Below are 27,143 nucleotides of genomic sequence, written 5' to 3'. Positions count from 1 at the left end.
CCCACACTCTCCCCCCCCCCTCCCCCCGCACTCTCCCCTCCCCCCCGCACTCTCCCCCTCCCCTCCCCCCGCACTCTCCTCCTCCCCCCGCACTCTCCCCCTCCCCCGCACTCTCCCCTCCCCTCCCCCACACTCTCCCCCTCCCCCCACACTCTCCCCTCCCCTCCCCCCGCACTCTCCCCCCTCCCCCGCACTCTCCCCTCCCCTCCCCCCACACTCTCCCCCCTCCCCCCGCACTCTCCCCCTCCCCCCCCCACACTCTCCCCCCTCCCCCCGCACTCTCCCCCCCTCCCCCCACACTCCCCCCACACTCTCCCCCCCTCCCCCCACACTCCCCCCACACTCTCCCCCCTCCCCCCGCACTCTCCCCCCTCCCCCCGCACTCTCCCCCCTCCCCCCGCACTCTCCCCCCTCCCCCCCGCACTCTCCCCCCTCCCCCCACACTCTCCCCCCCTCCCTCCACACTCTCCCCACTCCCCCCACACTCTCCCCACTCCCCCCACACTCTCCCCCCTCCCCCCACTCCCCCCACACTCTCCCCCCCTCCCCCACACTCTCCCCACTCCCCCCACACTCTCCCCCTCCCCCCACTCCCCCCACACTCTCCCCCCTCCCCCCACACTCTCCCCCTCCCCCCACACTCTCCCTCCCTCCCCCCACACTCTCCCTCCCTCCCCCCACACTCTCCCTCCCTCCCCCCACACTCTCCGTCCCTCCCCCCACACTCTCCGTCCCTCCCCCCACACTCTGCCTCCTCCCCCCTCACTCTGCCTCCTCCCCCCTCACTCTGCCCCCCCTCCCCCACACTCCCCCCTCCCCCCACTCTCTCTGTCCCTCCGCCCGTACTGACACACCATTGACACTGTTTATATTATTGATGGTTGTGTAATCTCCCTGCTCTGTAGAGTTCCTCTGGTGTCCTATCGAATCCCCTCCTCGAGCCTGGCAGTGAAGGACAAGGGGAAAGCCCCAGGGAAAGTGACGGGGAAGGGGAAGGAGGATGTCGTGGTGATGGAGAGCCCGCCAATCAGTGATGTGGATGAGTATCTGATCTTCGACGCCTATCAGACAGCAACGTCAATTATTTCAAACATCGTAAGTGTCTCCTGGTCCGGGAACGCCTTGATTTAAAAATTCTCGTGTTATGTTCAATCCCTCCACGGCCTCGGCCCTCCCTATCTCTGTAACCTCCTCCAGCCCGACAATCCTCCGAGATCTCTGCGCTCCTCCAATTCTGGCCTCTTGCATATTTCTGATTTTAATCGCCCGACCATTGGCGGCCGTGCCTTCAGCTGCCTAGTTGCTAAACTCTGGAATTCCCTCCCTAAACCTCTCTACCTCTCTCTCCTCCTTTAAGATGCCACTTAAAACCTATCTCTTTGGCCAAGTTTTTGGTCACCTGTCCTAATATCTCCTTATGTGGCTCGGTGTCAAATTTTGTTTGATAATCGCTCCTGTGAAGCGCCTTGGGACGTTTAACTACGTTAAAGGCGCTGTATAAATGCAAGTTGTTGTTGTTGTGTCTGGTTTGGGCAAAATTGTGGAATATTCCAACCATTTCTTGGACTTCCAGCCAATCAGAACATGCACCAGATACCATGAGCAGCTCCTTCACCCCTTCCATGCAGCAAGAAAGTCTTGTTTCCATCTGCTTTTCATATCTCACATGCCTAACCAATAACTCCCACCTCCATCCTTTGATGACACCACCCATTGTCCTCCCCCTTCCATTGATATCCTTGGTCTCACCATCTCTCCATTAGAACTGTCTCAAATCCTCCTCTGCTAAACTTATCTTTCCTCTCAACTCTCCTTAGTTCTTCAAAGCACGGACTCGATGGGCCGAATGGCCTCCTTCCGTGCTGTAACCTTTCTATAATTCCCTATGGGTCTATAAAACCCAAGTCCATCCAAAACCTGAGGATTGCTGCCAGATCTAACAACTCCCTCACACTCCTGAATAAGCTTGTCACCTGAGGTTCAGCTTTCAACCTCTCTCCTTCTCTCTTTTTCTCTGTGTGACTCTCTCACTCACGCTCTCTGTCTCTTTCTGTCTCTGTCTCTATTGCTCTCATTGGCTCTGTCTCTCTTTGTCTTTCTTTCTCGGTCTGTTCTCACTCAGTCTCTTTTTGTCTCCCTCACTCTGTCTCTTTCTCTTTCTTTTTTTTTATTCGTTCAGGGCATGTGGGCGTCGCTGGCGAGGCCAGCCTAATTGCCCTTGAGAAGGTGGTGGTGAGCTGCCTTCTTGAACCGCTGCAGTCCGTGTGGTGAAGGTTCTCCCACATTGCTGTTCGGAAGGGAGGTCCAGGATTTTGACCCAGCGACGATGAAGGAACGGCGATATATTTCCAAGTCGGGATGGTGTGTGACTTGGAGGGGAACGTGCAGGTGTTGTCAAGGGAAGGTGGTTAGACTCTCTTTTGTTGGAGTTGGTCATTGCCTGGCACTTGTCTGGTGCGAATGTTACTTGCCACTGATCAACCCAAGCCCGGATGTTGTCCAGGCCTTGCTGCATGCGGGCACAGACTGCTTCATTATCTGAGGGGTTGTGAATGGATATCAGCGAACATCTCCATTCCTGACCTTATGATGGAGGGAAGGTCATTGATGAAGCAGCTGAAGATGGTTTAGGCCTAGGACACTGCCCTGAGGAACTCCTGCAGCAATGTCCTGGGGCTGAGATGATTGGCCTCCGACAACCACTACCTTTCTGTCTCTCTTTGTCTCTGTCTCTTTCTCTCTCTCCTACTTTCTCTTTCTCTGTCACTCCCACTCTGTCTCTCTTTCTCTTTCTCTCTCTTTATCTCCCTCATCTGTCTCTGTCTCTCTGTCTCTTTTTCCCTGTCTCTTTCTCTCTCTGTCTCTCACTTTCTCTGTGTCTCCCTCTTTCTCTGTCTTTCCCACTCTGTCTCTCCCACTCTGTCTCTTTCTCTGTCTCTCCCACGCTCTCTTTGTTGCTCCCACTCTGTCTCTTTTGCTCTCTGTCTCTCTTTATCTCTCACGCTGTCTCTTGCTCTCTGTCTCCCTTTGTCTTTCCCACTCTGTCTCTTTTGCTCTCTCCCTCTCTTTGTCTCTCCCAATCTGTCTCTTTCTGACTCTCTGTCTTTCATCTGTCTCTCTCTGTCTCTTTCTCTCTCTCACTTTCTCTTTCTCTGTCACTCCCACTCTGTCTCTCCCTCTCTGCCTCTCTCTCTTTCTTTCTCATCTGTCTTTCTGTTTCTTTCTCTCTTTGTCTCTCTCATCTCTCTCTCTCTTTGTCTCTGTCTCTCTCTCTCTCTCTCCCTCTTTCTCTGTCTCTCCCGCTCTGTCTCTTTCTCTGTCTGTCTCTCTCGGTCCCTCTATGTCTCTCTCAACTGTCTCTTTCTCTCTTTGTCTCTCTCATCTCTCTCTCTCTTTGTCTCTGTCTCTCTCTCTCTCTCCCTCTTTCTCTGTCTCTCCCGCTCTGTCTCTTTCTCTGTCTGTCTCTCTCAGTCCCTCTATGTCTCTCTCAACTGTCTCCATCTCTCTTTGTCTCTGTCTCTCCCCACTCTGTCTCTTTCTCTAAATCAAAAGCAAAATACTGTGGATGCTGGAAATCTGAAATAAAAACAGATAATGCTGGAGAAGCTCAGCAGCTCAGGCAGCATCTGTGGAGAAAGAAACAGAGATAACGTTTCAGGTCAATGACCTTTCGTCAAAACTGGAAGATGTTAAAAGAGTTTGAACTTTTGAGCAAGTACAGAGCCAGGGAAAGGGGGGAGAGGAAAGAACAAAAGGGAAGGCCTGTGATAGGGTGGAGGGCACGAGTGATTAAATGACCGAAAGGGATGATGGTGCGAGGCAAGGAGGGTGGGAATGGGACAGGTTAAGAAACAAAAGGGATATTGATAGATTAGGTGATTGGGCAAAACTGAGGCAACTGGAATTCAATGAGGCAAACCTTGGACCAAAAAAGGATAGAACAGGGTCCTTTCTAAATGGTAAACAGTTAAAAACAGTGGATGTCCAATGGGACTTAGGGGTTCAGGTACATAGATCATTGAAGTGTCATGAACAGGTGCAGAAAATGATCAATAAAGCTAATGGAATGCTGGCCTTTATATCTAGAGGACTGGAGTACAAGGGGGCAGAAGTTATGCTGCAGCTATACCAAACCCTGGTTAGACCGCACCTGGAGTACTGTGAGCAGTTCTGGGCACCGCACCTTTGGAAGGACATATTGGCCTTGGAGGGAGTGCAGCGTAGGTTTACTAGAATGATACCCGGACTTCAAGGGTTACACAAATTGGGGTTGTATTCTCTGGAGTTTCGAAGGTTAAGGGGTGACCTGATCGAAGTTTATAAGATATTAAGGGGAACAGATAGGGTGGATAGAGAGAAACTATTTCCGCTGGTTGGGGATTCTAGGAGTAGGGGGCACAGTCTAAAAATTAGAGCCAGACCTTTCAGGAGTGAGATTAGAAAACATTTCTACACACAAAGGGTGGTCGAAGTTTGGAACTTTCTTCCGCAAACGGCAATTGATACTTGCTCAATTGCTAAATTTAAATGTGAGATAGATTGCTTTTTGCCAACTAAAGGTATTAAGGGATATGGGCCAAAGGCAGGTATATGGAGTTAGATCACAGATCAGACATGATCTTATCAAATGGCGGAGCAGGCACGAGGGGCTGAATGGCCTACTCCTGTTCCTATGTTCCTAAAAGATTGGTCAGGAGTAGCTGTAAATGGAAGCAACAGAACCATTACCAGCACTAGCTGACCAAAAAAATGGGAGCAGTGGTTGTGATCTGAAGTTATTGAGATCAATGTTGAGTCCGGAAGGTTGTAAAGTGTCTGAACGAAAGATGAGGTTCTGTTCCTCGAGCTTCCGTTGAGCTTCATTGGAAGAGTGTAAGAGGCCGAGGACAGAGAGGTCAGAGGGGGAGTGGGACGGGGAATTAAAATGGGAAGTGACCGGCAGGTCAGTGTCACGCTTGTGGACAGAGCGGAGGTGTTCAGCAAAGTGATCACCCAGTCTGTGTTTGGTCTCCCCAGTGTAGAGGAGGCCGCATTGTGAGCAGCGGATACAGTATGGTAAATTGAAAGAAGTCCAAGTAAACCACTGTTTCACCTGGAAGGAGTGTTTGGGACCCTGGACGGTGGGAAGGGAGGAGGTGAAGGGGCAGGTGTTGCATCTCCTGTGCTCGCACGGGAAGGTGCCGTTGGGAGGAGAGTTGGTGCAGGGGGTTGTCTCTTTCTCTCTTTGTCTCTGTCACTCCCACTCTGTCTTTTTCTCTCTGTCACTCCCACTCCCTTTTTCTCCCTCTCTGTTTCATTGGACTATAAGAACATAAAAACAGGATTAGTCCATTCAGCCCCTAAACCTGTTCTGCCAATCAATTAGATCATGGCTGACCTGGACCTCAACTCCATTTGTTCCAGATCACTTGATGCCCTTACCCAACACAGGTCAATCGATCTCAACCTTGAGAATTTCAATTGACCTCCAGCATCGACAGCCTTTAGGTGGAGAGCGTCCTGGACTCCCCCACGAGAGGAAATAGTTTCTCTGTATCTACCCCATCGAGTCCCTTTATTGTTTTAAACTCCTCAATTAGATCACCCCGTAAACCTTCTAAACTCAGGAAATACGAGCTCAGTTGATGCACCCTGCCCTCATAATTGAACCCTGGGATCAATAGATTCTGGAGTTGAGGTACAGATTAGCCATGATCTAATTGAATGTTAAAACAGGCTGGATGGGCTGAATGTGCTCCTTGCCTCACCCTCTCACCCTGTCACCCTTCACCCCATACTCCTCGATGCAGCTTGAAGTGAACTTCAATAACTTGAATGCTGAGAAAGAGTTGAGAGTGGAGCCAGGTGAGGTTTGGGATAGGGATGGTTCAGAATCACTAACTGGTTTCACTGTTCCCCTCAATGCTTTTAGTTGACTGTAACAATGACCTGATTCTATTATTGGAAGCGAGTTCCTCGTTCCTGCGATACGACACCTGTAGCAATCCATGACCAGGAATCAGGCCAAGAGGGGTGATAGGGACTCGCTCCCTTCTTGCCTGTCTCCCACTCTCTCTTTGTCTGTCTCTGTCTATCTGTCTATCCCTCTGTGTCTCTTTTACTGTCTGTCTCTCTTCCTGTCTCCTTCCTCTTCCCCTTCCCTGGGGATTCCCTTCCTTTGCCTTTCTCTTTTGCTTTGTGTCTGGCTGTCTCCTGTCCATAGAACCAGTTCATAGCACAGAAAGAATCCATTCAGCCCATCATGTCGGTCCTGACTCTTCCCTGGAGCAAACCAAAACTAACCCCATTGCCCTTGTTCTCTCTCCATAGTCCTGTATCTTCCTCTGCTTCAAATCTTTAACTGCTGTTCTTTTTCTCTGCGTCTCCCTCTCATTCTTTCGCAGTGTACTTTGTCTTTCTCTCTCCCTCTTACTGACTCACTGTACATGTCTCTTCATTTCTCATTGCTTCTCTCTTTCTATCTAACTTCCTGTGTGTCTTTCTCTTTCCCTCTGACTGTGTGTGTGTGTGCCTGTGTATATGTTTGTGTGCCTGTGTTTGTGGATGCCTGTGTATATGTGTGTATGTGTGTCTATGTAGGTGACTGTATATATGTGTGTCTGTGTATATGTGTGTCTGCGTATATGTGTGTGTCTTTGAATATGTATGTGTGTCTGTGTGTGTATGTGAGTGTGTGCATGTCTGTATATATGTGTGCATGTCTGTGTATATGTGTGCTTGTCTGTATGTGTGTGTCTGTGTATATCTATATGTGTGTGCGTATATTTATACACGTGTTTGTGTTTGTCTGTATATAAGAAGTAGGAGTAGGCCATTCGGCCCCTCGAGCCTGCTCCGCCATTCAATCAGATCATGGCTGATCTTCAACCTCAACTCCACTTTCCCGCCCAATCCCCATATCCCTTGATTCCCCTAGAGGCCAAAAATCTATCGATCTCAGCCTTGAATATACTCAACAACTGAGCATCCACAGCCCTCTGAGTAGAGAATGCCAAAGATTCACAACCCTCTGAGTGAAGAAATTCCTCCTCATCTCAGTCTTGAATGTCCGACCCCTTATCCTGCGACTATGCCCCTTAGTTCTGGACTCTCCAGCCAGGGGAAACAATCTCTTAACATCTACCCTGTCAAGCCCCCTCATAATCTTATATGTTTCAATGAGATCACCTCTCATTCTTCTAAACTCCAGAGTATAGGCCCATTCTACTCAACCTCTCTTCATAGGACAACCCTCTCATCCCAGGAATTAATCTAGTGAACCTTTGTTGCACCGCCTCTAAGGCAAGTATATCCTTCCTTAGATAAGGAGACCAAAACTGTACACAGTACTCCAGGTGAGGTCTCACTAAAGCCCTGTACAATTGTAGTAAGACTTCCTTACTCTTGTACTCCAACCCCCTTACAATAAAGGCCAACATGCCATTTGCTTTCCTAATTGCCTGCTGTACCTGCATGCTAACTTTTTGTGTTTCTTGTACGAGGACACCCAAATCCCTCTGAACACCAACATTTGACAGTTTCTCACCATTTAAAAAACATTCTGTTTTTCTATTTTTCCTACCAAAGTGAATAATCTCACATTTCCCCACATTATACTCCATCTGCCACCTTCCGGCCCACTCACTTAATCTGTCTATATCTCTTTGGGCCCGATATTACCAGGGAGGCGGGTTGGCAGTGGGGGGGGGGCGACTGGGCCCGTGGGTAACCCACCCAGTAAAATCCGTCCGTTCCCCACGTGATCGCGGGTAAATTGAAGCCACTTCCCGTGTCTTCCGGGTTTCTCGTTGTCAACCTGCGCAGCGGGCGGACTGCGCACCCGCATCACAGGCTGTCAGCTGGAGGAGCTCTATTTAAAGGGGCAGTCCTCCAATGGCTGCTCCTGGAGCAAAAACCCACACAGCACAATGCAGCAGCACAGGGGGAGGGCTGCTCCTAGATTTAGTGATGCCTCACTCCAGGTGCTACTGGATGGGGTGAGGAGGAGGAGGGACGTGTTCTACCCGGCGGATGGGAGGAAGTGGCCTGCCTCTGCCACCAAGAAGGCCTGGCTCGAGGTGGCAGAGGAGGTCACCATAGAATCATAGAATCATAGAATCATAGAAGTTACAACATGGAAACAGGCCCTTCGGCCCAACATGTCCATGTCGCCCAGTTTATACCACTAAGCTAGTCCCAATTGCCTGCACTTGGCCCATATCCCTCGATACCCATCTTCCCCATGTAACTGTCTAAATGCTTTTTAAAAGACAAAATTGTACCCGCCTCTACTACTGCCTCTGGCAGCTCGTTCCAGACACTCACCACCCTTTGAGTGAAAAAATTGCCCCTCTGGATCCTTTTGTATCTCTCCCCTCTCACCTTAAATCTGTGCCCCCTCGTTATAGACTCCCCTACCTTTGGGAAAAGATTTTGACTATCGACCTTATCTATGCCCCTCATTATTTTATAGACTTCTATAAGATCACCCCTTAACCTCCTACTCTCCAGGGAATAAAGTCCCAGTCTGTCTAACCTCTCCCTGTAAGTCAAACCATCAAGTCCCGGTAGCATCCTAGTAAATCTTTTCTGCACTCTTTCTAGTTTAATAATATCCTTTCTATAATAGGGTGACCAGAACTGTACACAGTACTCCAAGTGTGGCCTCACCAATGCCCTGTACAACTTCAACAAGACATCCCAACTCCTGCATTCAATGTTCTGACCAATGAAACCAAGCATGCTGAATGCCTTCTTCACCACCCTATCCACCTGTGACTCCACTTTCAAGGAGCTATGAATCTGTACTCCTAGATCTCTTTGTTCTATAACTCTCCCCAACGCCCTACCATTAACGGAGTAGGTCCTGGCCCGATTCGATCTACCAAAATGCATCACCTCACATTTATCTAAATTAAACTCCATCTGCCATTCATCGGCCCACTGGCCCAATTTATCAAGATCCCGTTGCAATCCTAGATAACCTTCTTCACTATCCACAATGCCACCAATCTTGGTGTCATCTGCAAACTTACTAACCATGCCTCCTAAATTCTCATCCAAATCATTAATATAAATAACAAATAACAGCGGACCCAGCACCGATCCCTGAGGCACACCGCTGGACACAGGCATCCAGTTTGAAAAACAACCCTCGACAACCACCCTCTGTCTTCTGTCGTCAAGCCAATTTTGTATCCAATTGGCTACCTCACCTTGGATCCCATGAGATTTAACCTTATGTAACAACCTACCATGCGGTACCTTGTCAAATGCTTTGCTGAAGTCCATGTAGACCACGTCTACTGCACAGCCCTCATCTATCTTCTTGGTTACCCCTTCAAAAAACTCAATCAAATTCGTGAGACATGATTTTCCTCTCACAAAACCATGCTGACTGTTCCTAATTAGTCCCTGCCTCTCCAAATGCCTGTAGATTCTGTCCCTCAGAATACCCTCTAACAACTTACCCACTACAGATGTCAGGCTCACTGGTCTGTAGTTCCCAGGCTTTTCCCTGCCGCCCTTCTTAAACAAAGGCACAACATTTGCTACCCTCCAATCTTCAGGCACCTCACCTGTAGCGGTGGATGATTCAAATATCTCTGCTAGGGGACCCGCAATTTCCTCCCTAACCTCCCATAACGTCCTGGGATACATTTCATCAGGTCCCGGAGATTTATCTACCTTGATGCGCGTTAAGACTTCCAGCACCTCCCTCTCTGTAATATGTACACTCCTCAAGACATCACTATTTATTTCCCCAAGTTCCCTAACATCCATGCCTTTCTCAACCGTAAATACCGATGTGAAATATTCATTCAGGATCTCACCCATCTCTTGTGGTTCCGCACATAGATGACCTTGTTGATCCTTAAGAGGCCCTACTCTCTCCCTAGTTACCCTTTTGCCCTTTATGTATTTGTAGAAGCTCTTTGGATTCACCTTTGCCTGATCTGCCAAAGCAATCTCATATCCCCTTTTTGCCCTCCTGATTTCTCTCTTAACTCTACTCCGGCAATCTCTATACTCTTCAAGGGATCCACTTGATCCCAGCTGCCTATGCATGTCATATGCCTCCTTCTTATTTTTGACTAGTGCCTCAATCTCCCGAGTCATCCAAGGTTCCCTACTTCTACCAGCCTTGCCCTTCACTTTATAAGGAATGTGCTTACCCTGAACCCTGGTTAACACACTTTTGAAAGCCTCCCACTTACCAGACGTCCCTTTGCCTGCCAACAGACTCTCCCAATCAACTTCTGAAAGTTCCTGTCTAATACCATCAAAATTGGCCTTTCCCCAATTTAGAATTTTAACTTTTGGGCCAGACCTATCCTTCTCCATAGCTATCTTAAAACTAATGGAATTATGATCACTGGTCCCAAAGTGATCCCTCACTAACACTTCTGTCACCTGCCCTTCCTTATTTCCCAAGAGGAGGTCAAGTTTTGCCCCCTCTCTAGTCGGGCCATCCACATACTGAATGAGAAATTCCTCCTGAATACACTCAACAAATTTCTCTCCATCCAAGCCCCTAATGCTATGGCTGTCCCAGTCAATGTTGGGAAAGTTAAAGTCCCCTACTATTACCACCCTATTTTTCTAGCAGCTGTCTGTAATCTCCTTACATATTTGCTCCTCAATTTCCCGTTGACTATTTGGGGGTCTGTAGTACAATCCTATCAAAGTGATCTCTCCCTTCTTATTTTTCAGTTCTACCCATATGGACTCAGTGGGCGAACCCTCGGATATATCCCCTCTCACTACTGCCGTGATGTTCTCCCTAATCAAGAACGCAACTCCCCCTCCTCTCTTACCTCCTGCTCTATCTTTCCTATAGCATCTGTACCCTGGAACATTGAGCTGCCAGTCCTGCCCCTCCCTTAGCCATGTTTCAGTAATAGCTATAACATCCCAGTCCCATGTACCCATCCATGCCCTGAGTTCATCTGCCTTGCCCATCAGACCAGCAGCAGCAACATCTCCCGCACCTGGATCCCGTACAGGAAGTCCTTCAATGACCTAACCAGGTCAGTCAAAGTGAGTACACTTACTCATTCCCCTACATTCCATCTTCCACATCACTGCCCCCACCCCCCAACTCATTCTGCACTGCCAACACTCCTCACACCCACTCAAACCTCATCCTCAACTTACCTGCACTTACTCACCTCCCCAGTACTCATCCCACCACTACCACTCAACCCAATCCTCATACAATCTCATGGCTCTGTCTCATACTCACCCTCTCATGCATCTCTTTCATGGTCACCCTCACCCAACCTGCCACTACCTCTGCTGCAGCCACAGGGAATGCATCATGTATGAGTAGTAGGAAGCGTAAGGCAAAGGTTTCATGAGCACAAAGGGGATGCACAAGGGTGTTTGACGGTTTGTCATGTTTTTTATTTATTTTTGATTTTGGTTCAACTCACATTAAATATTATTATTGTCACCACTACTGCCACGTCTTGGCCATTCTTGACTGGCTTGTGCAATAAGTCCCTTTCATGAAGTTCTCCATGAACACCCACACTTGATGTCACCCATTGGGTCACCCTACAGTGGGTGTGTGTGTAGTTGTACGACTATTTTGTGCAGGTCCCTGTGGTGCAGCACTGAGTTGTGGAGCTCCACGTGGCGGAGGTGGACGGCGTGCCTGGCGAGGCTGGTGATGTTGCTCGTCCTCGGATGAAGTGATGAATGCAGCCAGAGCGCCCCCCCAACCTGATGGTGTGAGTTTGAGGGGGTCCGCAAAGTAGGGAAATGTGTTTGCACAGCAGAGTTTAGGGTATAAATTAATAATTTTGAATGGAAAGACCAAGGTGTTGCAGCCAAAACTTTGAAGTGACAAAGTGCCCTGCTGCAATAAATGAGGTTTTCCCCCCAACTGTCAAAAAATCCTTTGCATCTCTCACTGGCTGCTGACTGAAACACGTCTGCTCCAACAGGGAGTGTCTCCCACAGCACGGGAAACACACTGAGGATCCATAAAAATTGCATCCCTGCCAAAATCTGTCAATCAGATCTGTCAAGTACCTCAATGAGGTAAGAAAGTATTGAAATTATCATCCCGCTGGCTTTAATTGCCGGCGGGAGTTACGCATGCGGGAGCTGAGCGCGCATCCGAACGGGTCACTGGGGAACCCGGAAGTGGGCGGGTTGAAGCAAACACATTTCCCTACTTTGCGGACCCCCTCAAACTCACACCATCAGGTTGGGGGGGCGCTCTGGCTGCATTCATCACTTCATCCGAGGACGAGCAACATCACCAGCCTTGCCAGGCACGGCGTCCACCTCCGCCACGTGGAGCTCCACAACACAGTGCTGCGCCACAGGGACCTGCACAAAATAGTCGTACAACTACACACACACCCACTGTAGGGTGACCCAATGGGTGACATCGAATGTGGGTGTTCATGGAGAACTTCATGAAAGGGACTTATTGCACAAGCCAGTCAAGAATGGCCAAGACGTGGCAGTAGTGGTGACAATATAATATTTAATGTGAGTTGAACCAAAATCAAAAATAAATAAAAAACATGACAAACCGTCAAACACCCTTGTGCATCCCCTTTGTGCTCATGAAACCTTTGCCTTACGCTTCCTACTACTCATACGACCTGCTCCGGGATTCCCCGATTTTACGAGCCCCCAATGCACCCGCTCGGCCATCCAAAAATCGAGCCCTCTGTGTCCTCCTCACAGCTTACTTTCCCACCTAGCTTTGTATCGTCAGCAAACTTGGAGACATTACACTCGGTAGCTTCATCTAAGTCATTAATATAGATTGTAAATAGCTGAGGCCCAAGCACTGATCCTTGTGGCACCCCACTAGTTACAGCCTGCCAACCTGAAAATGACCCGTTTATCCCCACTCTCTGTTTTCTGCCCGTTAACCAATCCTCTATCAATGCTAATGTATTACCCCCAACCCCATGAGCCCTTACCTTGTGTAACAACCTTTTATGTGGCACCTTATCAAATGCCTTTTGAAAATCCAAATATATGATATCCACTGGTTCCCCTTTATCTACCCTGCTCGTTACATCCTCAAAAACGCGAATAAATTTGTCAAACACGATTTCCCTTCCATAAAACCATGTTGACTCTGCCTAATCATATTATGATTTCCTAAGTGCCCTGTTACCACTTCCTTAATAATGGATTCCAGCATTTTCCCGATGACTGATGTCAGGCTAACTGGCCTGTAGTTCCCTGTTTTCTCTCTCCCTCCCTTCTTGAATAGCAGGGTTACATTTGCTACCTTCCAATCCACTGGGACCGTTCCAGAATCTAGAGAATTTTGGAAGATCATAACCAATGCATCCACTATCTCTGCAGCCACCTCTTTTAGAACCCTAGGATGTCGGCCATCAGGTCCGGGGGATTTATCGGCTTTTAGTCCCATTAGTTTGTCCAGTGCTTTTTCTGTAGTGATATTAATTGTTTTAAGTTCCTCCCTCTCATTTACCCCTTGGTTCCCCACTATGCTTTTTGTATCTTCTACTGTGAAAACAGATACAAAATATTTGTTTAACGCATCTGCCATTTCCTGATTCCCCATTATAATTTCTCCTGTCTCAGCCTCCAAAGGACCAACGTTTACTTTTGCTATTCTCTTCCTTTTTACATACTTGTAGAAGCTCTTACAATCCATTTTTAGATTTCTTACCAGTTTACTTTCAAATTCTATTTTCGCCCTTTTTATCAATTTTTTTGTCGTCCTTTGTTGGTTTCTAAAACTCTCCCGATCCCCAGGTTTATTACTCTTCTTAGCAACATTATAGGCCTCTTCTTTCCATCCAATACTATCCTTAACTTCTTTAGTTAGCCACGGGTGGATCACTTTTCCCATGGAATTTTTATTTCTCAATGGAATGTATACTTGTTGAGAATATTGAAATATTTCTTTAAATATTTGCTATTGCTTTTCAACTGTCAAACCCTTTCATTTAATTTCCCAATCTACCTTTGACAACTTGCCCCTCATGCCTATGTAATTGGCTTTATTTAAGTTTAAGACTCTAGTTTCTTACTTAAGTTCGTTACTTTCAAACTCAATGTGAAATTCTGTCATATTATGATCACTCTTCCCCAGGGGTTCTTTTACTGTTAGATTACTAATTAACTCTATCTCATTACATAATACAAAATCTAAAACTGCCTGTTCCCTGGTTGGTTCCATGACTTATTGCTCTAGGAAACCGTCTCGAATACATTCCGTGAACCCGTCCACCAAATTACCTTTGCCAATTTGATTTGCCCAGTCCATATGCAGATTAAAGACCCCATGATCACTGCATTTCCTTTGTTACAAGCTCCCATTATTTCATGATTAATACTCTGTCCAATGGTATAGCTACTATTAGGGATCCTATAAACTACTCCCACCAGTGTTTTCTGCCCCTTGTTATTTCTTATTTCCACCCATACTAATTCTACTTCCTGATCTTCCAAGCCAAGATCCTTTCTCACCACTGTCCTTATGACATCCTCTGTTATTAGAGCTACACCCACTCCTTTTCCATTCTGCCTGTCTTTTCTAAATGTCATGTACCCAGGAATATTTAGTTCCCAACCCTGGTCACTTTGCAACCATGTCTCTGTAATGGCGATTAGATCAAACCCATTTATCTCTATTTGTGCAATGAATTCATCTATCTTGTTACGAATGCTCTGCACATTCAGATAAAGAGCCTTTAACTTTTACCTGCTTTGACCTTACTTGTTGTTACTCTATTATATGTGTGTGTCTGCATATGTGCCTGTGTGTCTGTATGTATGTGTGTGTTTTTTTTTTATTCGTTCACAGGATGTGGGCGTCGCTGGCAAGGCCAGCATTTATTGCCCATCCCTAATTGCCCTTGAGAAGGTGGTGGTGAGCCGCCTTCTTGAACCGCTGCAGTCCGTGTGGTGAAGGTTCTCCCACAGTGCTGTTAGGAAGGGAGCTCCAGGATTTTGACCCAGCGACGATGAAGGAATGGCGATATATTTCCAAGTCAGGATGGTGTGTGACTTGGAGGGGAACGTGCAGGTGCTGTTGTTCCCATGTGCCTGCTGCTCTTGTCCTTCTAGGTGGTAGAGGTCGCGGGTTTGGGAGGTGCTGTCGAAGAAGCCTTGGCGAGTTGCTGCAGTGCATCCTGTGGATGGTACACACTGCAGCCACAGTGCGCCGGTGGTGAAGGGAGTGAATGTTTAGGGTGGTGGATAGGGGGCCAATCAAGCGGGCTGCTTTGTCCTGGATGGCTTCTTGAGTGTTGTTGGAGCTGCACTCATCCAGGCAAGTGGAGAGTATTCCATCACACTCCTGACTTGTGCCTTGTAGATGGTGGAAAGGCTTTGGGGAGTCAGGAGGTGAGTCACTCGCCGCAGAATACCCAGCCTCTGACCTGCTCTTGTAGCCACATTATTTATGTGGGTGGTCCAGTTAAGTTTCTGGACCGTGGTGACCCCCAAGATGTAGATGGTGGGGGATTCGGCGATGGTAATGCCGTTGAATGTCAAGGGGAGGTGGTTAGACTCTCTCTTGTTGGAGATGGTCATTGCCTGGCACTTGTCAGGTGCGAATGTTACTTGCCACTTATCAGCCCAAGCCTGGATGTTGTCCAGGTCTTGCTGCATGCGGGCACGGACTGCTTCGTTATCTGAGGGGTTGCAAGTGGAACTGAACACTGTGCAATCATCAGCCAACATCCCCATTTCTGACCTTACAGAAACATAGAAAATAGGAGCAGGAGTAGGCCATTCGGCCCTTCGAGCCTGCTCCACCATTCAATGTGATCGTGGCTGATCCTCCATCACAATACCATTTTTGTGCTCTGTCCCCATACCCCTTGATGCCTTTTGTGTCGAGAAATCTATCCAGTTCCTTCTTAAATATATTCAGTGACTTGGCCTCCACAGCCTTCTGTGGTAGAGAATTGCACAGGTTCACCACCCTCTGAGTGAAGAAATTTCTCCTCATCTCAGTCCTAAATGTCCTACCCTGTATCCTGAGAGTGTGACCCCTCGTTCGAGACCCCCCCCCCCTCCAGCCAGGGGAAACATCCTCCCTGCATCCAGTCTGTCTAGCTCTGTCAGAATTTTATATGTTTCAATGAGATCCCTTCTCATTCTTCTAAACTCGAGTGAATACAGGCCGAGTGGACCCAATCTCTCCTCATACAACAGTCCCGCCATCCCAGGAATCAGTCTGGTGAACCTTCGCTGCACTCCCTCTATGGCAAGCATATCCTTTCTTAGGTAAGGAGACCAAAACTGCACACAATACTCCAGGTGTGGCCTCATCAAGGCCCTGTATAACTGCAGTAAGACATCCTTGCTCCTACACTCAAATCCTCTTGCAATGAAGGCCAACATACCATTTGCCTTCCTAACTGCTTGCTGCACCTGAATGTTTGCTTTCAGTGACTGGTGTACGAGGACACCCAGGTCCCTTTGTACATCAACATTTCCCAATCTATCACCATTTAAATAATACTCTGCCTTTCTGTTTTTCCTTCCGAAGTGTATAACTTCACATTTATCCACATTATACTGCATCTGCCATGTATTTACCCACTCACTCAACTTGTCTAAATCGCCTTGAAGCCTCTTTGCATCCTCCTCACAACTCACGATCCCACCTAGTTTTGTGTCATCAGCAAACTTGGAAATATTACTTTTGGTTCCCTCATCCAAATCATTGATATATATTGTGAATAGCTGGGGCCCAAGCACTGATCCCTGCAGTACCCCACTAGTCACTGCCTGCCACCCCAAAAAAGAAACATTTATTCCTACTCTCTGTTTCCTGTCTGTTAGCCAATTCTCAATCCGTGCCAGTATATTATCCCCAATCCCATGTGCTTTAATTTTGCACACTAACCTCTTATGTGGGACTTTATCAAAGGCCTTCTGAAAATCCAAATAAACCACATCCACTGGTTCTCCCTTATCTATTCTACCAGTTACATCCTCAAAAAACTCCAGTAGGTTTGTCAAACATGATTTCCCTTTCATAAATCCATGTTGAATTTGTCTAATCCCGTTGATATTTTCTAAGTGTCCTGTTATCACATCCTTTATAATAGACTCTAGCATTTTCCCGACTACTGATGTTGGGCGAACAGGTGTGTAGTTCCATGTTTTCTCTCCTTTTTTAAATAGTGTGGTTACATTTGCCACCCTCCAATTTGCAGGAACTGTTCCATAATCTATAGAATTTTGGAAGATAACAACCAATGCCTCTACTATTTCCATGACGACCTCTTTGATGGAGGGAAGGTCATTGATGAAGCAGCTGAAGATGGTTGGGCCGAGGACACTGCCCTGAGGAACTCCTGCAGCAATGTCCTGGGGCTGAGATGATTGGCCTCCAACAACCACTACCATCTTCCTTTGTGCTCGGTATGACTCCAGCCACTGGAGAGTTTTCCCCCTGATTCCCATTGACTTCAATTTTACTAGGGCTCCTTAGTGCCACACTCGGTCAAATGCTGCCTTGATGTCAAGGGCAGTAACTCTCACCTCACTTCTGGAATTCAGCTCTTTTGTCCATGTTTGGACCAAGTCTGTAATGAGGTCTGGAGCCGAGTGGTCCTGGCGGAACCCAAACTGAGCATCGGTGAGCAGGTTATTGGTGAGTAAGTGCCGCTTGATAGCACTGTCGACGACACCTTCCATCATCCACCTTTGCTGATGATTGAGGGTAGACTGATGGGGCGGTAATTGGCCGGATTGGATTTGTCCTGCTTCTTGTGGACAGGACATACCTGGGCAATTTTCCACATTGTCGGGTAGATGCCAGTGTTGTAGCTGTACTGGAACAGCTTGGCTAGAGGCGCAGCCAGTTCTGGAGCACAAGACTTCAGCACTACAGCCAGGATGTTGTCGGGACCCATAGCCTTTGCTGTATCCAGTGCACTCAGCCGTTTCTTGATATCACGTGGAGTGAATCGAATTGGCCGAAGACTGGCTTCTGTGATGGTGGGGATATCGGGAGGAGGCTGAGATGGATTATCCACTCGGCACTTCTGGCTGAAGATGGTTGCAAACACTTCATCCTTCTCTTTTGCACTCACGTGCTGGACGCTGCCGTCATTGAGGATGGGGATCTTCATGGAGCCTCTTCCTCCCATTCATTATTTACCGAGCCACTCTTGGTGATGGACATTGAAGTCCCCCACCCAGAGTACATTTTGTGCCCTTGCTACCCTCAGTGCTTCCTCCAAGTGGTGCTCAACATGGAGGAGGACTGATTCATCAGCTGAGGGAGGACGGTAGGTGTAATCAGCAGGAGGTTTCCTTGCCCATGTTTGACCTGATGCCATGAGATTTCATGGGGTCCAGAGTCAATGTTGAGGACTCCCAGGGACACTCCCTCCTGACTGTATATCACTGTACCACCACCTCTGGTGGGTCTGTCTTACTGGTGGGACAGGACATACCCAGGGATGGTGATGGAAGAGTCTGGAACGTTGGCTGTAAGGTATGATTCTGTGAGTATGGCTACGTCAGGCTTTTGTTTGCCTCATCTGTGGGACAGCTCTCCCAATTTTGGCACAAGTCCCCAGATGTTTGTGAGGAGGACTTTGCAGGGTCGACTGGGCTTGGTTTGCCTTGTTGTATCCAGTGCCGCGTGGTCCGATCCGGGGTGGTCCATCTGGTTTTATTCTTAAATATGTCTGTATTATGTGTGTGTGTCTGTGTATCTGCATATAGAAACATCGAAAATAGGAGCAAGAGTCGGCCATTCGGCCCTTCGGGCCTGCTCCGCCATTCAAAATGATCATGGCTGATCGTCTAACTCAGTACCCTGTTCCCACTTTTTCCCCATATCCCTTGATCCCTTTAGCATTAAGAAATATATTTATCTCCTTCTTGAATACATCTAATGACTTGGCCTCCACTGCCTTCTGTGGTAGAGAATTCCACAGGTTCACCACCCTCAGAGTGAAGAAATTTCTCCTCATCTCGGTTCTAAATGGCATTCCCCGTATCCTGAGACTGTGACCCCTGATTCAGGACTCCCCAGCCATCGGGAACATCCTCCCTGCATCTACTCTGTCTAGTCCTGTTAGAATTTTATATGTTTCGATGAGATCACCTCTCATTCTTCTAAACTCTAGTGAATATAGGCCTAGTCAACCCAATCTCTCCTCATACGTCAGTCCTGCCATCCCAGGAATCAGTCTGGTAAACCTTCGTTGCACTCCCTCCATGGCAAGGACATCCTTCCTCAGATAAGGAGACCAAAACTGCACACAATACTCCAGATGTGGTCTCACCAAGGCCCCTGTATAACTGCAGTAAGACATCCCTCCTCCTGTACTCAAATCCTCTTGCAATGAAGGCCAACATACCATTCGCCTTACTAACTGCTTGCTGTACCTGCATGTTTGCTTTCAGTGACTGGTGTACAAGGACACCCAGGTCTCGTTGCACCTCCCCTTTTCCCAATCTATCACCATTCAGATAATAATCTGCCTTTCTGTTTTTACAACCAAAGTGGATAACCTCACATTTATCCACGTTATTTTTTTTTATTCGTTCATGGGATGTGGGCGTCGCTGGCAAGGCCGGCATTTATCGCCCATCCCTAATTGCCCTTGAGAAGGTGGTGGTGAGCCGCCTTCTTGAACCGCCGCAGTCCGTGTGGTGACGGTTCTCCCACAGTGCTGTTAGGCAGGGAGTTCCAGGATTTTGACCCAGCGACGATGAAGGAACGGCAATATATTTCCAAGTCGGGATGGTGTGTTACTTGGAGGGGAACATGCAGGTGGTGTTGTTCCCATGCGCCTGCTGTCCTTGTCCTCGGTGGTAGAGGTCGCGGGCTTGTGAGGTGCTGTCGAAGAAGCCTTGGCGCGTTGCTGCAGTGCATCCTGTGGATGGTACACACTGCAGCCACGGTGCGCCGGTGGTGAAGGGAGTGTATGATTAGGGTGGTGGATGGGGTGCCAATCAAGCGGGCTGCTTTGTCCTGGATGGTGTCGAGCTTCTTGAGTGTTGTTGGAGCTGTACTCATCCAGGCAAGTGGAGAGTATTCCATCACGCTCCTGACTTGTGCCTTGTAGATGGTGGAAAGGCTCTGGGGAGTCAGGAGGTGAGTCACTCGCCACAGAATACCCAGCCTCTGACCTGCTTTTGTAGCCACTGTATTTATATGGCTGGTCCAGTTCAGTTTCTGGTCAATGGTGACCTCCAGGATGTTGATGGTGGGGGATTCGGTGATTGTAATGCCGTTGAATGTCAAGGGGAGGTGGTTAGACTCTCTCTTGTTGGAGATGGTCATTGCCTGGCATTTGCCTGGTGCGAATGTTACTTCATCTGCCATGTTTTTGCCCACTCACCCAACTTGTCCAAATCACATTGGAGCCTCTTTGCATCCTCCTCACAGCTCACATTCCACCCCAGCTTTGTGTCATCTGCAAACTTGGAAATGTTACATTCAGTTCCCTCATCCAAATCATTGATATATATTGTGAATAGCTGGGGCCCAAGCACTGATCCCTGCGGTACCCACTAGTCACTGCCTGTCACCCGGCAAAAGACCCGTTTATTCCTACTCTCTGTTTCCTGTCTGTTAACCAATTCTCAATCCATGCCAGTCTTTTCTCCCCAATCCCATGTGCTTTAATTTTGCACACTAACCTCTTGTGTGGGACCTTATCAAAAGCCTTCTGAAAATCCAAATACACCACATCCACTGGTTCTCCCCTCTCTATTCTACTAGTTACATCCTCAAAAAACTCCAGTAGATTTGTTGAGCATGATTTCCCTTTCAGAAACCCATGCTGACTTTGTCCAATCCTGTTCATGCCTTCCAAGTGTTCTGTTATCACATCTTTTATAATAGACTCTAGTATTTTCCCCACTACTGATGTTAGGCTAACTGGTCTGTAATTCCCTGTTTTTTTTTCTCTCCCTCCTTTTTTAAATAGTGGGGTTACATTTGCCACCCTCCAATCTGTGGGAGCTGTTCCAGAGTCTATAGAATTTTGGAAGATGATCACCAATGCATCCACTATTTCCAGGGCCACTTCCTTTAGTACTCTGGGATGTAGATTATCAGGCCCTGGGGATTTGTCAGCCTTTAGCCCCATTAATTTCCCTAGCACTATTTTTTTACTCATACTGGTTTCCTTCAGTTCCTCCCTCTCACTAGACCCTTGGTTCCCTAACATTTCTGGCAGGTTATTTGTGTCCTCCTTTGTGAAGACAGAACCAAAGTATGTGTTTAATTGCTCTGCCATTTCTTTGTTCCCCATTATAATTACCCCCATTTCTGACTGTAAGGGACCTACATTTGTCTTCACTAATCTTTTTCTCTTGACATATTTATAGAAGCTTTGACAGTCAGTTTTTATGTTCCCTGCTAGTTTACTCTCATACTCTATTTTTCCCCTCTTAATCAATCTCTTTGTTCTCCTTTGCTGAATTCTGAACTGCTCCCAATCCTCAGACTTGCTGCTTTTTCTGGCAATTTTATATGTCTCCTCTTTGGATCTAATACTATCCCTAATTTCTTTTGTAAGCCACGGTTGAGCCACCTTTCCTGTTTTATTTTTGCACTAGACAGGAATGAATAATTGTTGTAATTTCTGCACACGTTCTTTAAATATTAGCCATTGCCTATCCACCGTCATCCCTTTTAGTAAAGTTCCCCAATCTATCATAGCCAACTCACACGTCATACTTTCGTAATTTCCTTTATTTAGATTCAGGACCGTAGTTTCAGATTCAACTACTTCACTCTCCATCTTAATGAGGAATTCTATCATGTTATGGTCGCTCTTCCCGAAAGGACCCCGCACAACAAGATTGTTAATTAATCCTTTCTCATTGCACAATACCCAGTCCAGGATCGCCTGTTCTCTAGTTGGTTCCTCAATGTATTGGTCTGGAAAACCATCACGTACACACTCCAGGAATTCCTCCCCCACAGTATTATTACTAATTTGGTTTGACCAATCTATATGTGGATTAAAGTCACCCATGATTATAGTTATACCCTTCTTGCATGCATCTCTAATTTCCTGTTTAATGCCCTCCCCTACATCTCCACTACTGTTTGGGGGCCTATAGACAACCCCCACCAACGTTTTCTGCCCCTTGGTGTTTATTAGCTCCACCCATACAGATTCCACATCGTGATTTTCCAAGCCAATATCCTTCCTCACTATTGCATTGATTTCCTCCTTTACTAACAACGCTACCCCACCTCCTTTCCCTTTTTGCCTGTCCTTCCTAAATATCGAATACCCCTGGATGTTCAGTTCCCATCCTTGGTCACCCTGCAGCCATGACTCCGTAATCGCAACTATATCATAACCGTTAATATCTATCTGCGCTGTTAATTCATAGGAACATAGGAACAGGAGTAGGCCATTCAGCCCCTCGTGCCTGCTCCGCCATTTGATAAGATCATGGCTGATCTGTGATCTAAATCCATGTACCTGCCTTTGGCCCATGTCCCTTAATACCTTTGGTTGCCAAAAAGCTATCTATCTCAAATTTAAATTTATAAATTGAGCTAGTATCAATTGCCGTTTGCGGAAGAGAGTTCCAAACTTCTACCACCCTTTGTGTGTAGAAATGTTTTCTAATCTCGCTCCTGAAAGGTCTGGCTCTAATTTTGAGACTGTGCCCCCTACTCCTAGAATCCCCGACCAGCAGAAATAGTTTCTCCCTATCCACTCTATCTGTTCCCCTTAATATCTTATAAACTTCGATCAGATCACCCCTTAACCTTCGAAACTCGAGAGAATACAACCCCAATTTGTGTAATCTCTCCTCGTAACTTAACCCTTGAAGTCCGGGTATCATTCTAGTAAACCTACGCTGCACTCCCTCCAAGGCCAATATGTCCTTCCGAAGGTGCGGTGCCCAGAACTGCTCACAGTACTCCAGATGTCGTCGAACCAGGGTTTTGTATAGCTGCAGCATAACCTCTGCCCCCTTGTACTCCAGTCCTCTCGATATAAAGGCCAGCATTCCATTAGCCTTCTTGATTATTTTCTGCACCTGTTCATGACACTTCAATGATCTGTGTACCTGAACCCCGAAGTCCCTTTGGACATCCACTGTTTTTAACTTTTTACCATTTAGAAAGTACCCTGTTCTATCCTTTTTTGATCCAAAGTGGATGACCTCACATTTGTCTACATTGAATTCCATTTGCCACAGTTTTGCCCATTCACCTAATCTATCAATATCCCTTTGTAATTTTATGTTTTCATCTACGCTGCTTACAATGCCACCAATGTAGTACCATTATTCAGGAAGGGGAGTCGGGAAAAAACGGGGAACTACAGGCCAGTGAGCCTAACATCAGTGGTTGGAAAATTATTGGAAAAAATTCTGAAGGACAAAATTAGTCTCCACTTGGAGAAGCAAGGATTAATCAGGGATAGTCAACATGGCTTTGTCAAGGGAAGATCATGTCTGACTAATTTGATTGAATTTTTTGAGGGGGTGACTAGGCGTGTGGATGAGGGTAACGCAGTGAATGTGGTATACATGGATTTCAGTAAGGCCTTCGATAAAGTCCCCCACAGGAGACTGGTCAAGAAGGTACGAGCCCATGGAATCCAGGGTGCCTTGGCATTTTGGATACAAAACTGGCTTAGTGGCAGAAGGCAGAGGGAGATGGTCGAAGGTTGTTTTTGTGACTGGAAGCCTGTGGCCAGTGGGGTACCACAGGGATCGGTGCTGGGTCCCTTGCTGTTTGTGGTCTACATTAATGACTTGGATATGAATGTAAAAGGTATGATCAGTAAGTTCGCTGATGATACAAAAATTGGTAGGGTGGTAAATAGCGAGGAGGATAGCCTCAGTCTGCAGGACGATATAGATGGGTTGGTCAGATGGGCGGAACAGTGGCAAATGGAATTTAACCCGGAAAAGAGCGAGGTGATGCACTTTGGAGGGACTAACAAGGCAAGGGAATACACAATGAATGGGAGGACCCTAGGCAAGACAGAGGATCAGAGGGATCTTGGTGTGCAAGTTCACAGATCCCTGAAGGCGGCGGAACAGGTAGATAAGGTGGTAAAGAAGGCATATGGGATACTTGCCTTTATTAGCCAAGGCATAGAATATAAGAGCAAGGAGGTTATGATGGAGCTGTATAAAACACTGGTTAGGCCACAGCTGGAGTACTGTGTGCAGTTCTGGTCGCCACACTACAGGAAGGATGTGATCGCTTTGGAGAGGGTGCAGAGGAGATTCACCAGGATGTTACCAGGGCTGGAGCGCTTCAGCTATGAAGAGAGACTGGGAAGATTGGGTTTGTTTTCCTTGGAGCAGAGGAGGCTGAGGGGGGACATGATTGAGGTGTACAAAATTATGAGGGGCACAGATAGGATGGATACTAAGGAGCTTTTTCCCTTCGTTGAGGGTTCTATAACAAGGGGACATAGATTCAAGGTAAAAGGCGGGAGGTTTAGAGGGGATTTGAGAAAGAACTTTTTCACCCAGAGGGTGGTTGGAGTCTGGAACTCACTGCCTGAAAGGGTTGTGGAGGCAGGAACCCTCACAACATTCAAGAAGCATTTGGATGAGCACTTGAAATGCCATAGCATACAAGGCTACGGACCAAATGCTGGAATATGGGATTAGAGTAGACAGGGCTTGATGGCCGGCGCGGACACGATGGGCCGAAGGGCCTCTATCCGTGCTGTATGACTCTATGACTCAATCTTGGTGTCATCGGCAAACTTAGATATGAGACTTTCTATGCCTTCATCTAAGTCATCAATAAATATTATGAATAATTGAGGCCCCATGACAGATCCCTGCGGGACTCCACTCGTCACATCCTGCCAATGTGAGTACCTACCCATTATCCCTACTCTCTGTCGCCTTTCGCTCAGCCAACTTCCTAACCAAGTCCGTACTTTTCCCTCGATTCCATGGGCTTCTATCTTAGCTGACAATCTCTTATGTGTGACCTTATCAAATGCCTTCTGGAAGTCCATGCAAATAACATCGATTGACATTCCCCTGTCCACTACTTTAGTCACCTCTTCAAAAAATTCAATCAGGTTTGTCGGGCACGACCTACCTTTCACAAATCCATGCTGGCTCTCTCTGATTAACTGAAAATTCTCGAGGTGTTCAGTCACCCTATCTTTAATTATAGACTCCAGCATTTTCCCCACAACAGATGTTAGGCTAACTGGTCTATAATTCCCCGGTTTCCCGCTCTCTCCTTTCTTAAAAAGCGGAGTGACATGTGCAATTTTCCAATCTAGAGGGACAGTTCCTGAATCTAGAGAACTTTGAAAGATTATAGTTCGGGCATCTGCAATGTGCTCACCTACTTCCTTTAAAACCCTGGGATGGAAACCATCTGGTCCTGGGGATTTGTCACTCTTTAGTGCTATTATTTTCTTCATTTCTGTTGCTTTACTTATGTTAATTTTATCGAGTCCCTGTCCCCGATTCAATATTAGTTTTCTTGGGATTTCTGGCATGCTATCCTCTTTTTCTACTGTAAATACTGACGCAAAGTAATTGTTCAACATGTCAGCCATTTCCCCATTGTCAATGACAATATCCCCACTTTCAGTTTTTAAGGGGCCAACACTGCTCCTGACCGCCCTCTTTTTCCTAATATAACTATAAAAGTTCTTCGCATTGGTTTTGATATCCCTTGCGAGTTTCTTTTCATACTCTCTTTTTGTAGCTCTTACTATCTGTTTTGTGACCCTTTGTTGATCTTTGTATCTTTCCCATTCACCAGGATCTGTGCCATTTTTTGCCTTTTTGTATGCCCTTTCCTTATGTCTTATACTGTCCCTTACCTCTTTAGTTGTCCATGGCTGTTTTTTTTGGCAAGTAGAGTTCTTGCCCCTCAGGGGTATAAACCGATTCTGTATCACGTTAAATGTTTCTTTAAACATTTCCCACTGATCATCAGTCATTTTACCCATTAACAGATTTGCCCAGTTTACTGTGGACAGTCTCTGTCTCATCCCATTGAAGTCGGCCTTGCCCAAGTCTAGAATCTTAGCAGCTGATTCACTTTTTTCCCTTTCAAACACTACATTGAACTCGATCATGTTATGATCACTATTGGATAGATGTTCACGCACAGTTAAGCCGTTAACTAAATCTGGTTCATTACTCATTACTAAATCTAGTATGGCTTGCCCCCTTGTTCATCTACCTTATTGCGAATGCTCCGCGCATTAATACACAATGCCTTTCGACTTGTCTTTTTAAGATTGCTTGTCATCTTAGTTTTATTTTGCACAATGGCCCTATTTGTTTTTCGCCCTTGTTTTCTCTGCCTTCCACTATTGCTTCTTCCCTCTCTGTCTCTTGTTTCTATCCTTGTTTCCCCTTGCTCTCTCTCCCTGCTCAGGTTCCCATCCCCCTTCCATTCTAGTTTAAACCTTCCCCAACAGCACTAGCAAACACCCCCGCGAGGACATCAGTCCCGGTCCTGCTCGGGTGTAACCCGTCTCGCTTGTACAGGTCCCATATGTGTGTGCATGTGAATATGTGTGTGTCTGTTTATTTATGTGTGTCTGTGAATATGTGTGTCTGCATGTGTGTGTGTATGTGTGACTGTGTGACTGTGTATCTGTATTTGTGTACAGGTATGTGTCTGTGTGTGTGTATGTGTTTTTGTGTGTGTTTGTATGTGTGTGTCTGTGTATTTATATGTGTGTGTACGTATGTTCGTGTGTGTGTGTATGTTTGTGTGTGTCTGTATTTATAAGTGTATACTTATGTTTGTGTGTGTGTATGTTTGTGTGTGTCTGTGTGTGTCTGTATGTGTGTGTTTCTGTGTACGTATGTGTCTGTGTATGTGTGTGGGTCGGTGTATGTGTGTGTCTGTGTATGTATGTTTGTCTGTGTCTGTGTGTATGTGTCTTTGTGTGTGTGTCTGTATGTATGTGTTTGTGTGTATGTGTCTTTGTGTGTGTGTCTGTATGTCTGTATGTATGTGTGTGTGTGTGTGTGTATGTGTGTATGCTGTGTTTGTGTCGCTGTGGTATGGTATGTGTGTCTCTGTTTCCCTCTCTGACTCAGTGACTGTATCTCCCCCTTTTCATTCTCTCTCTCTCTCATTCTTGATTTCAGATCCAAAAAGAAGTGAAGATGAAGGAGGATGAGGAGAAGAAGGAGCAGAAGCTGAAGGAAGAAAAGGAAAAAGAATTACAGAAGTT

The 27,143-nt window shown here is 46.9% G+C and overlaps 1 protein-coding gene across 1 annotated transcript in view; it reads left to right on the top strand.

Annotated features, from left to right (window-relative positions):
* spef2 (sperm flagellar 2) overlaps positions 1–27,143 on the top strand; it is a 326,363-nt gene that overhangs the window by 162,616 nt on the left and 136,604 nt on the right. Inside the window, exons 25-26 of the mRNA XM_067982078.1 lie at positions 906–1,095; positions 27,058–27,143. The exon at positions 27,058–27,143 is cut by the window's right edge and continues 65 nt beyond it. Coding sequence (XP_067838179.1) covers positions 906–1,095; positions 27,058–27,143 — 276 coding nt within the window. The remainder of the gene's footprint in view (positions 1–905; positions 1,096–27,057) is intronic.

This window comes from Heptranchias perlo, chromosome 4, assembly GCF_035084215.1.
Source record: "Heptranchias perlo isolate sHepPer1 chromosome 4, sHepPer1.hap1, whole genome shotgun sequence".
Taxonomy (NCBI): domain Eukaryota; kingdom Metazoa; phylum Chordata; class Chondrichthyes; order Hexanchiformes; family Hexanchidae; genus Heptranchias; species Heptranchias perlo.
The sequence above is the reverse complement of the archived record's forward strand: the minus strand, read 5'-3'. Positions and strand labels throughout refer to the sequence as shown.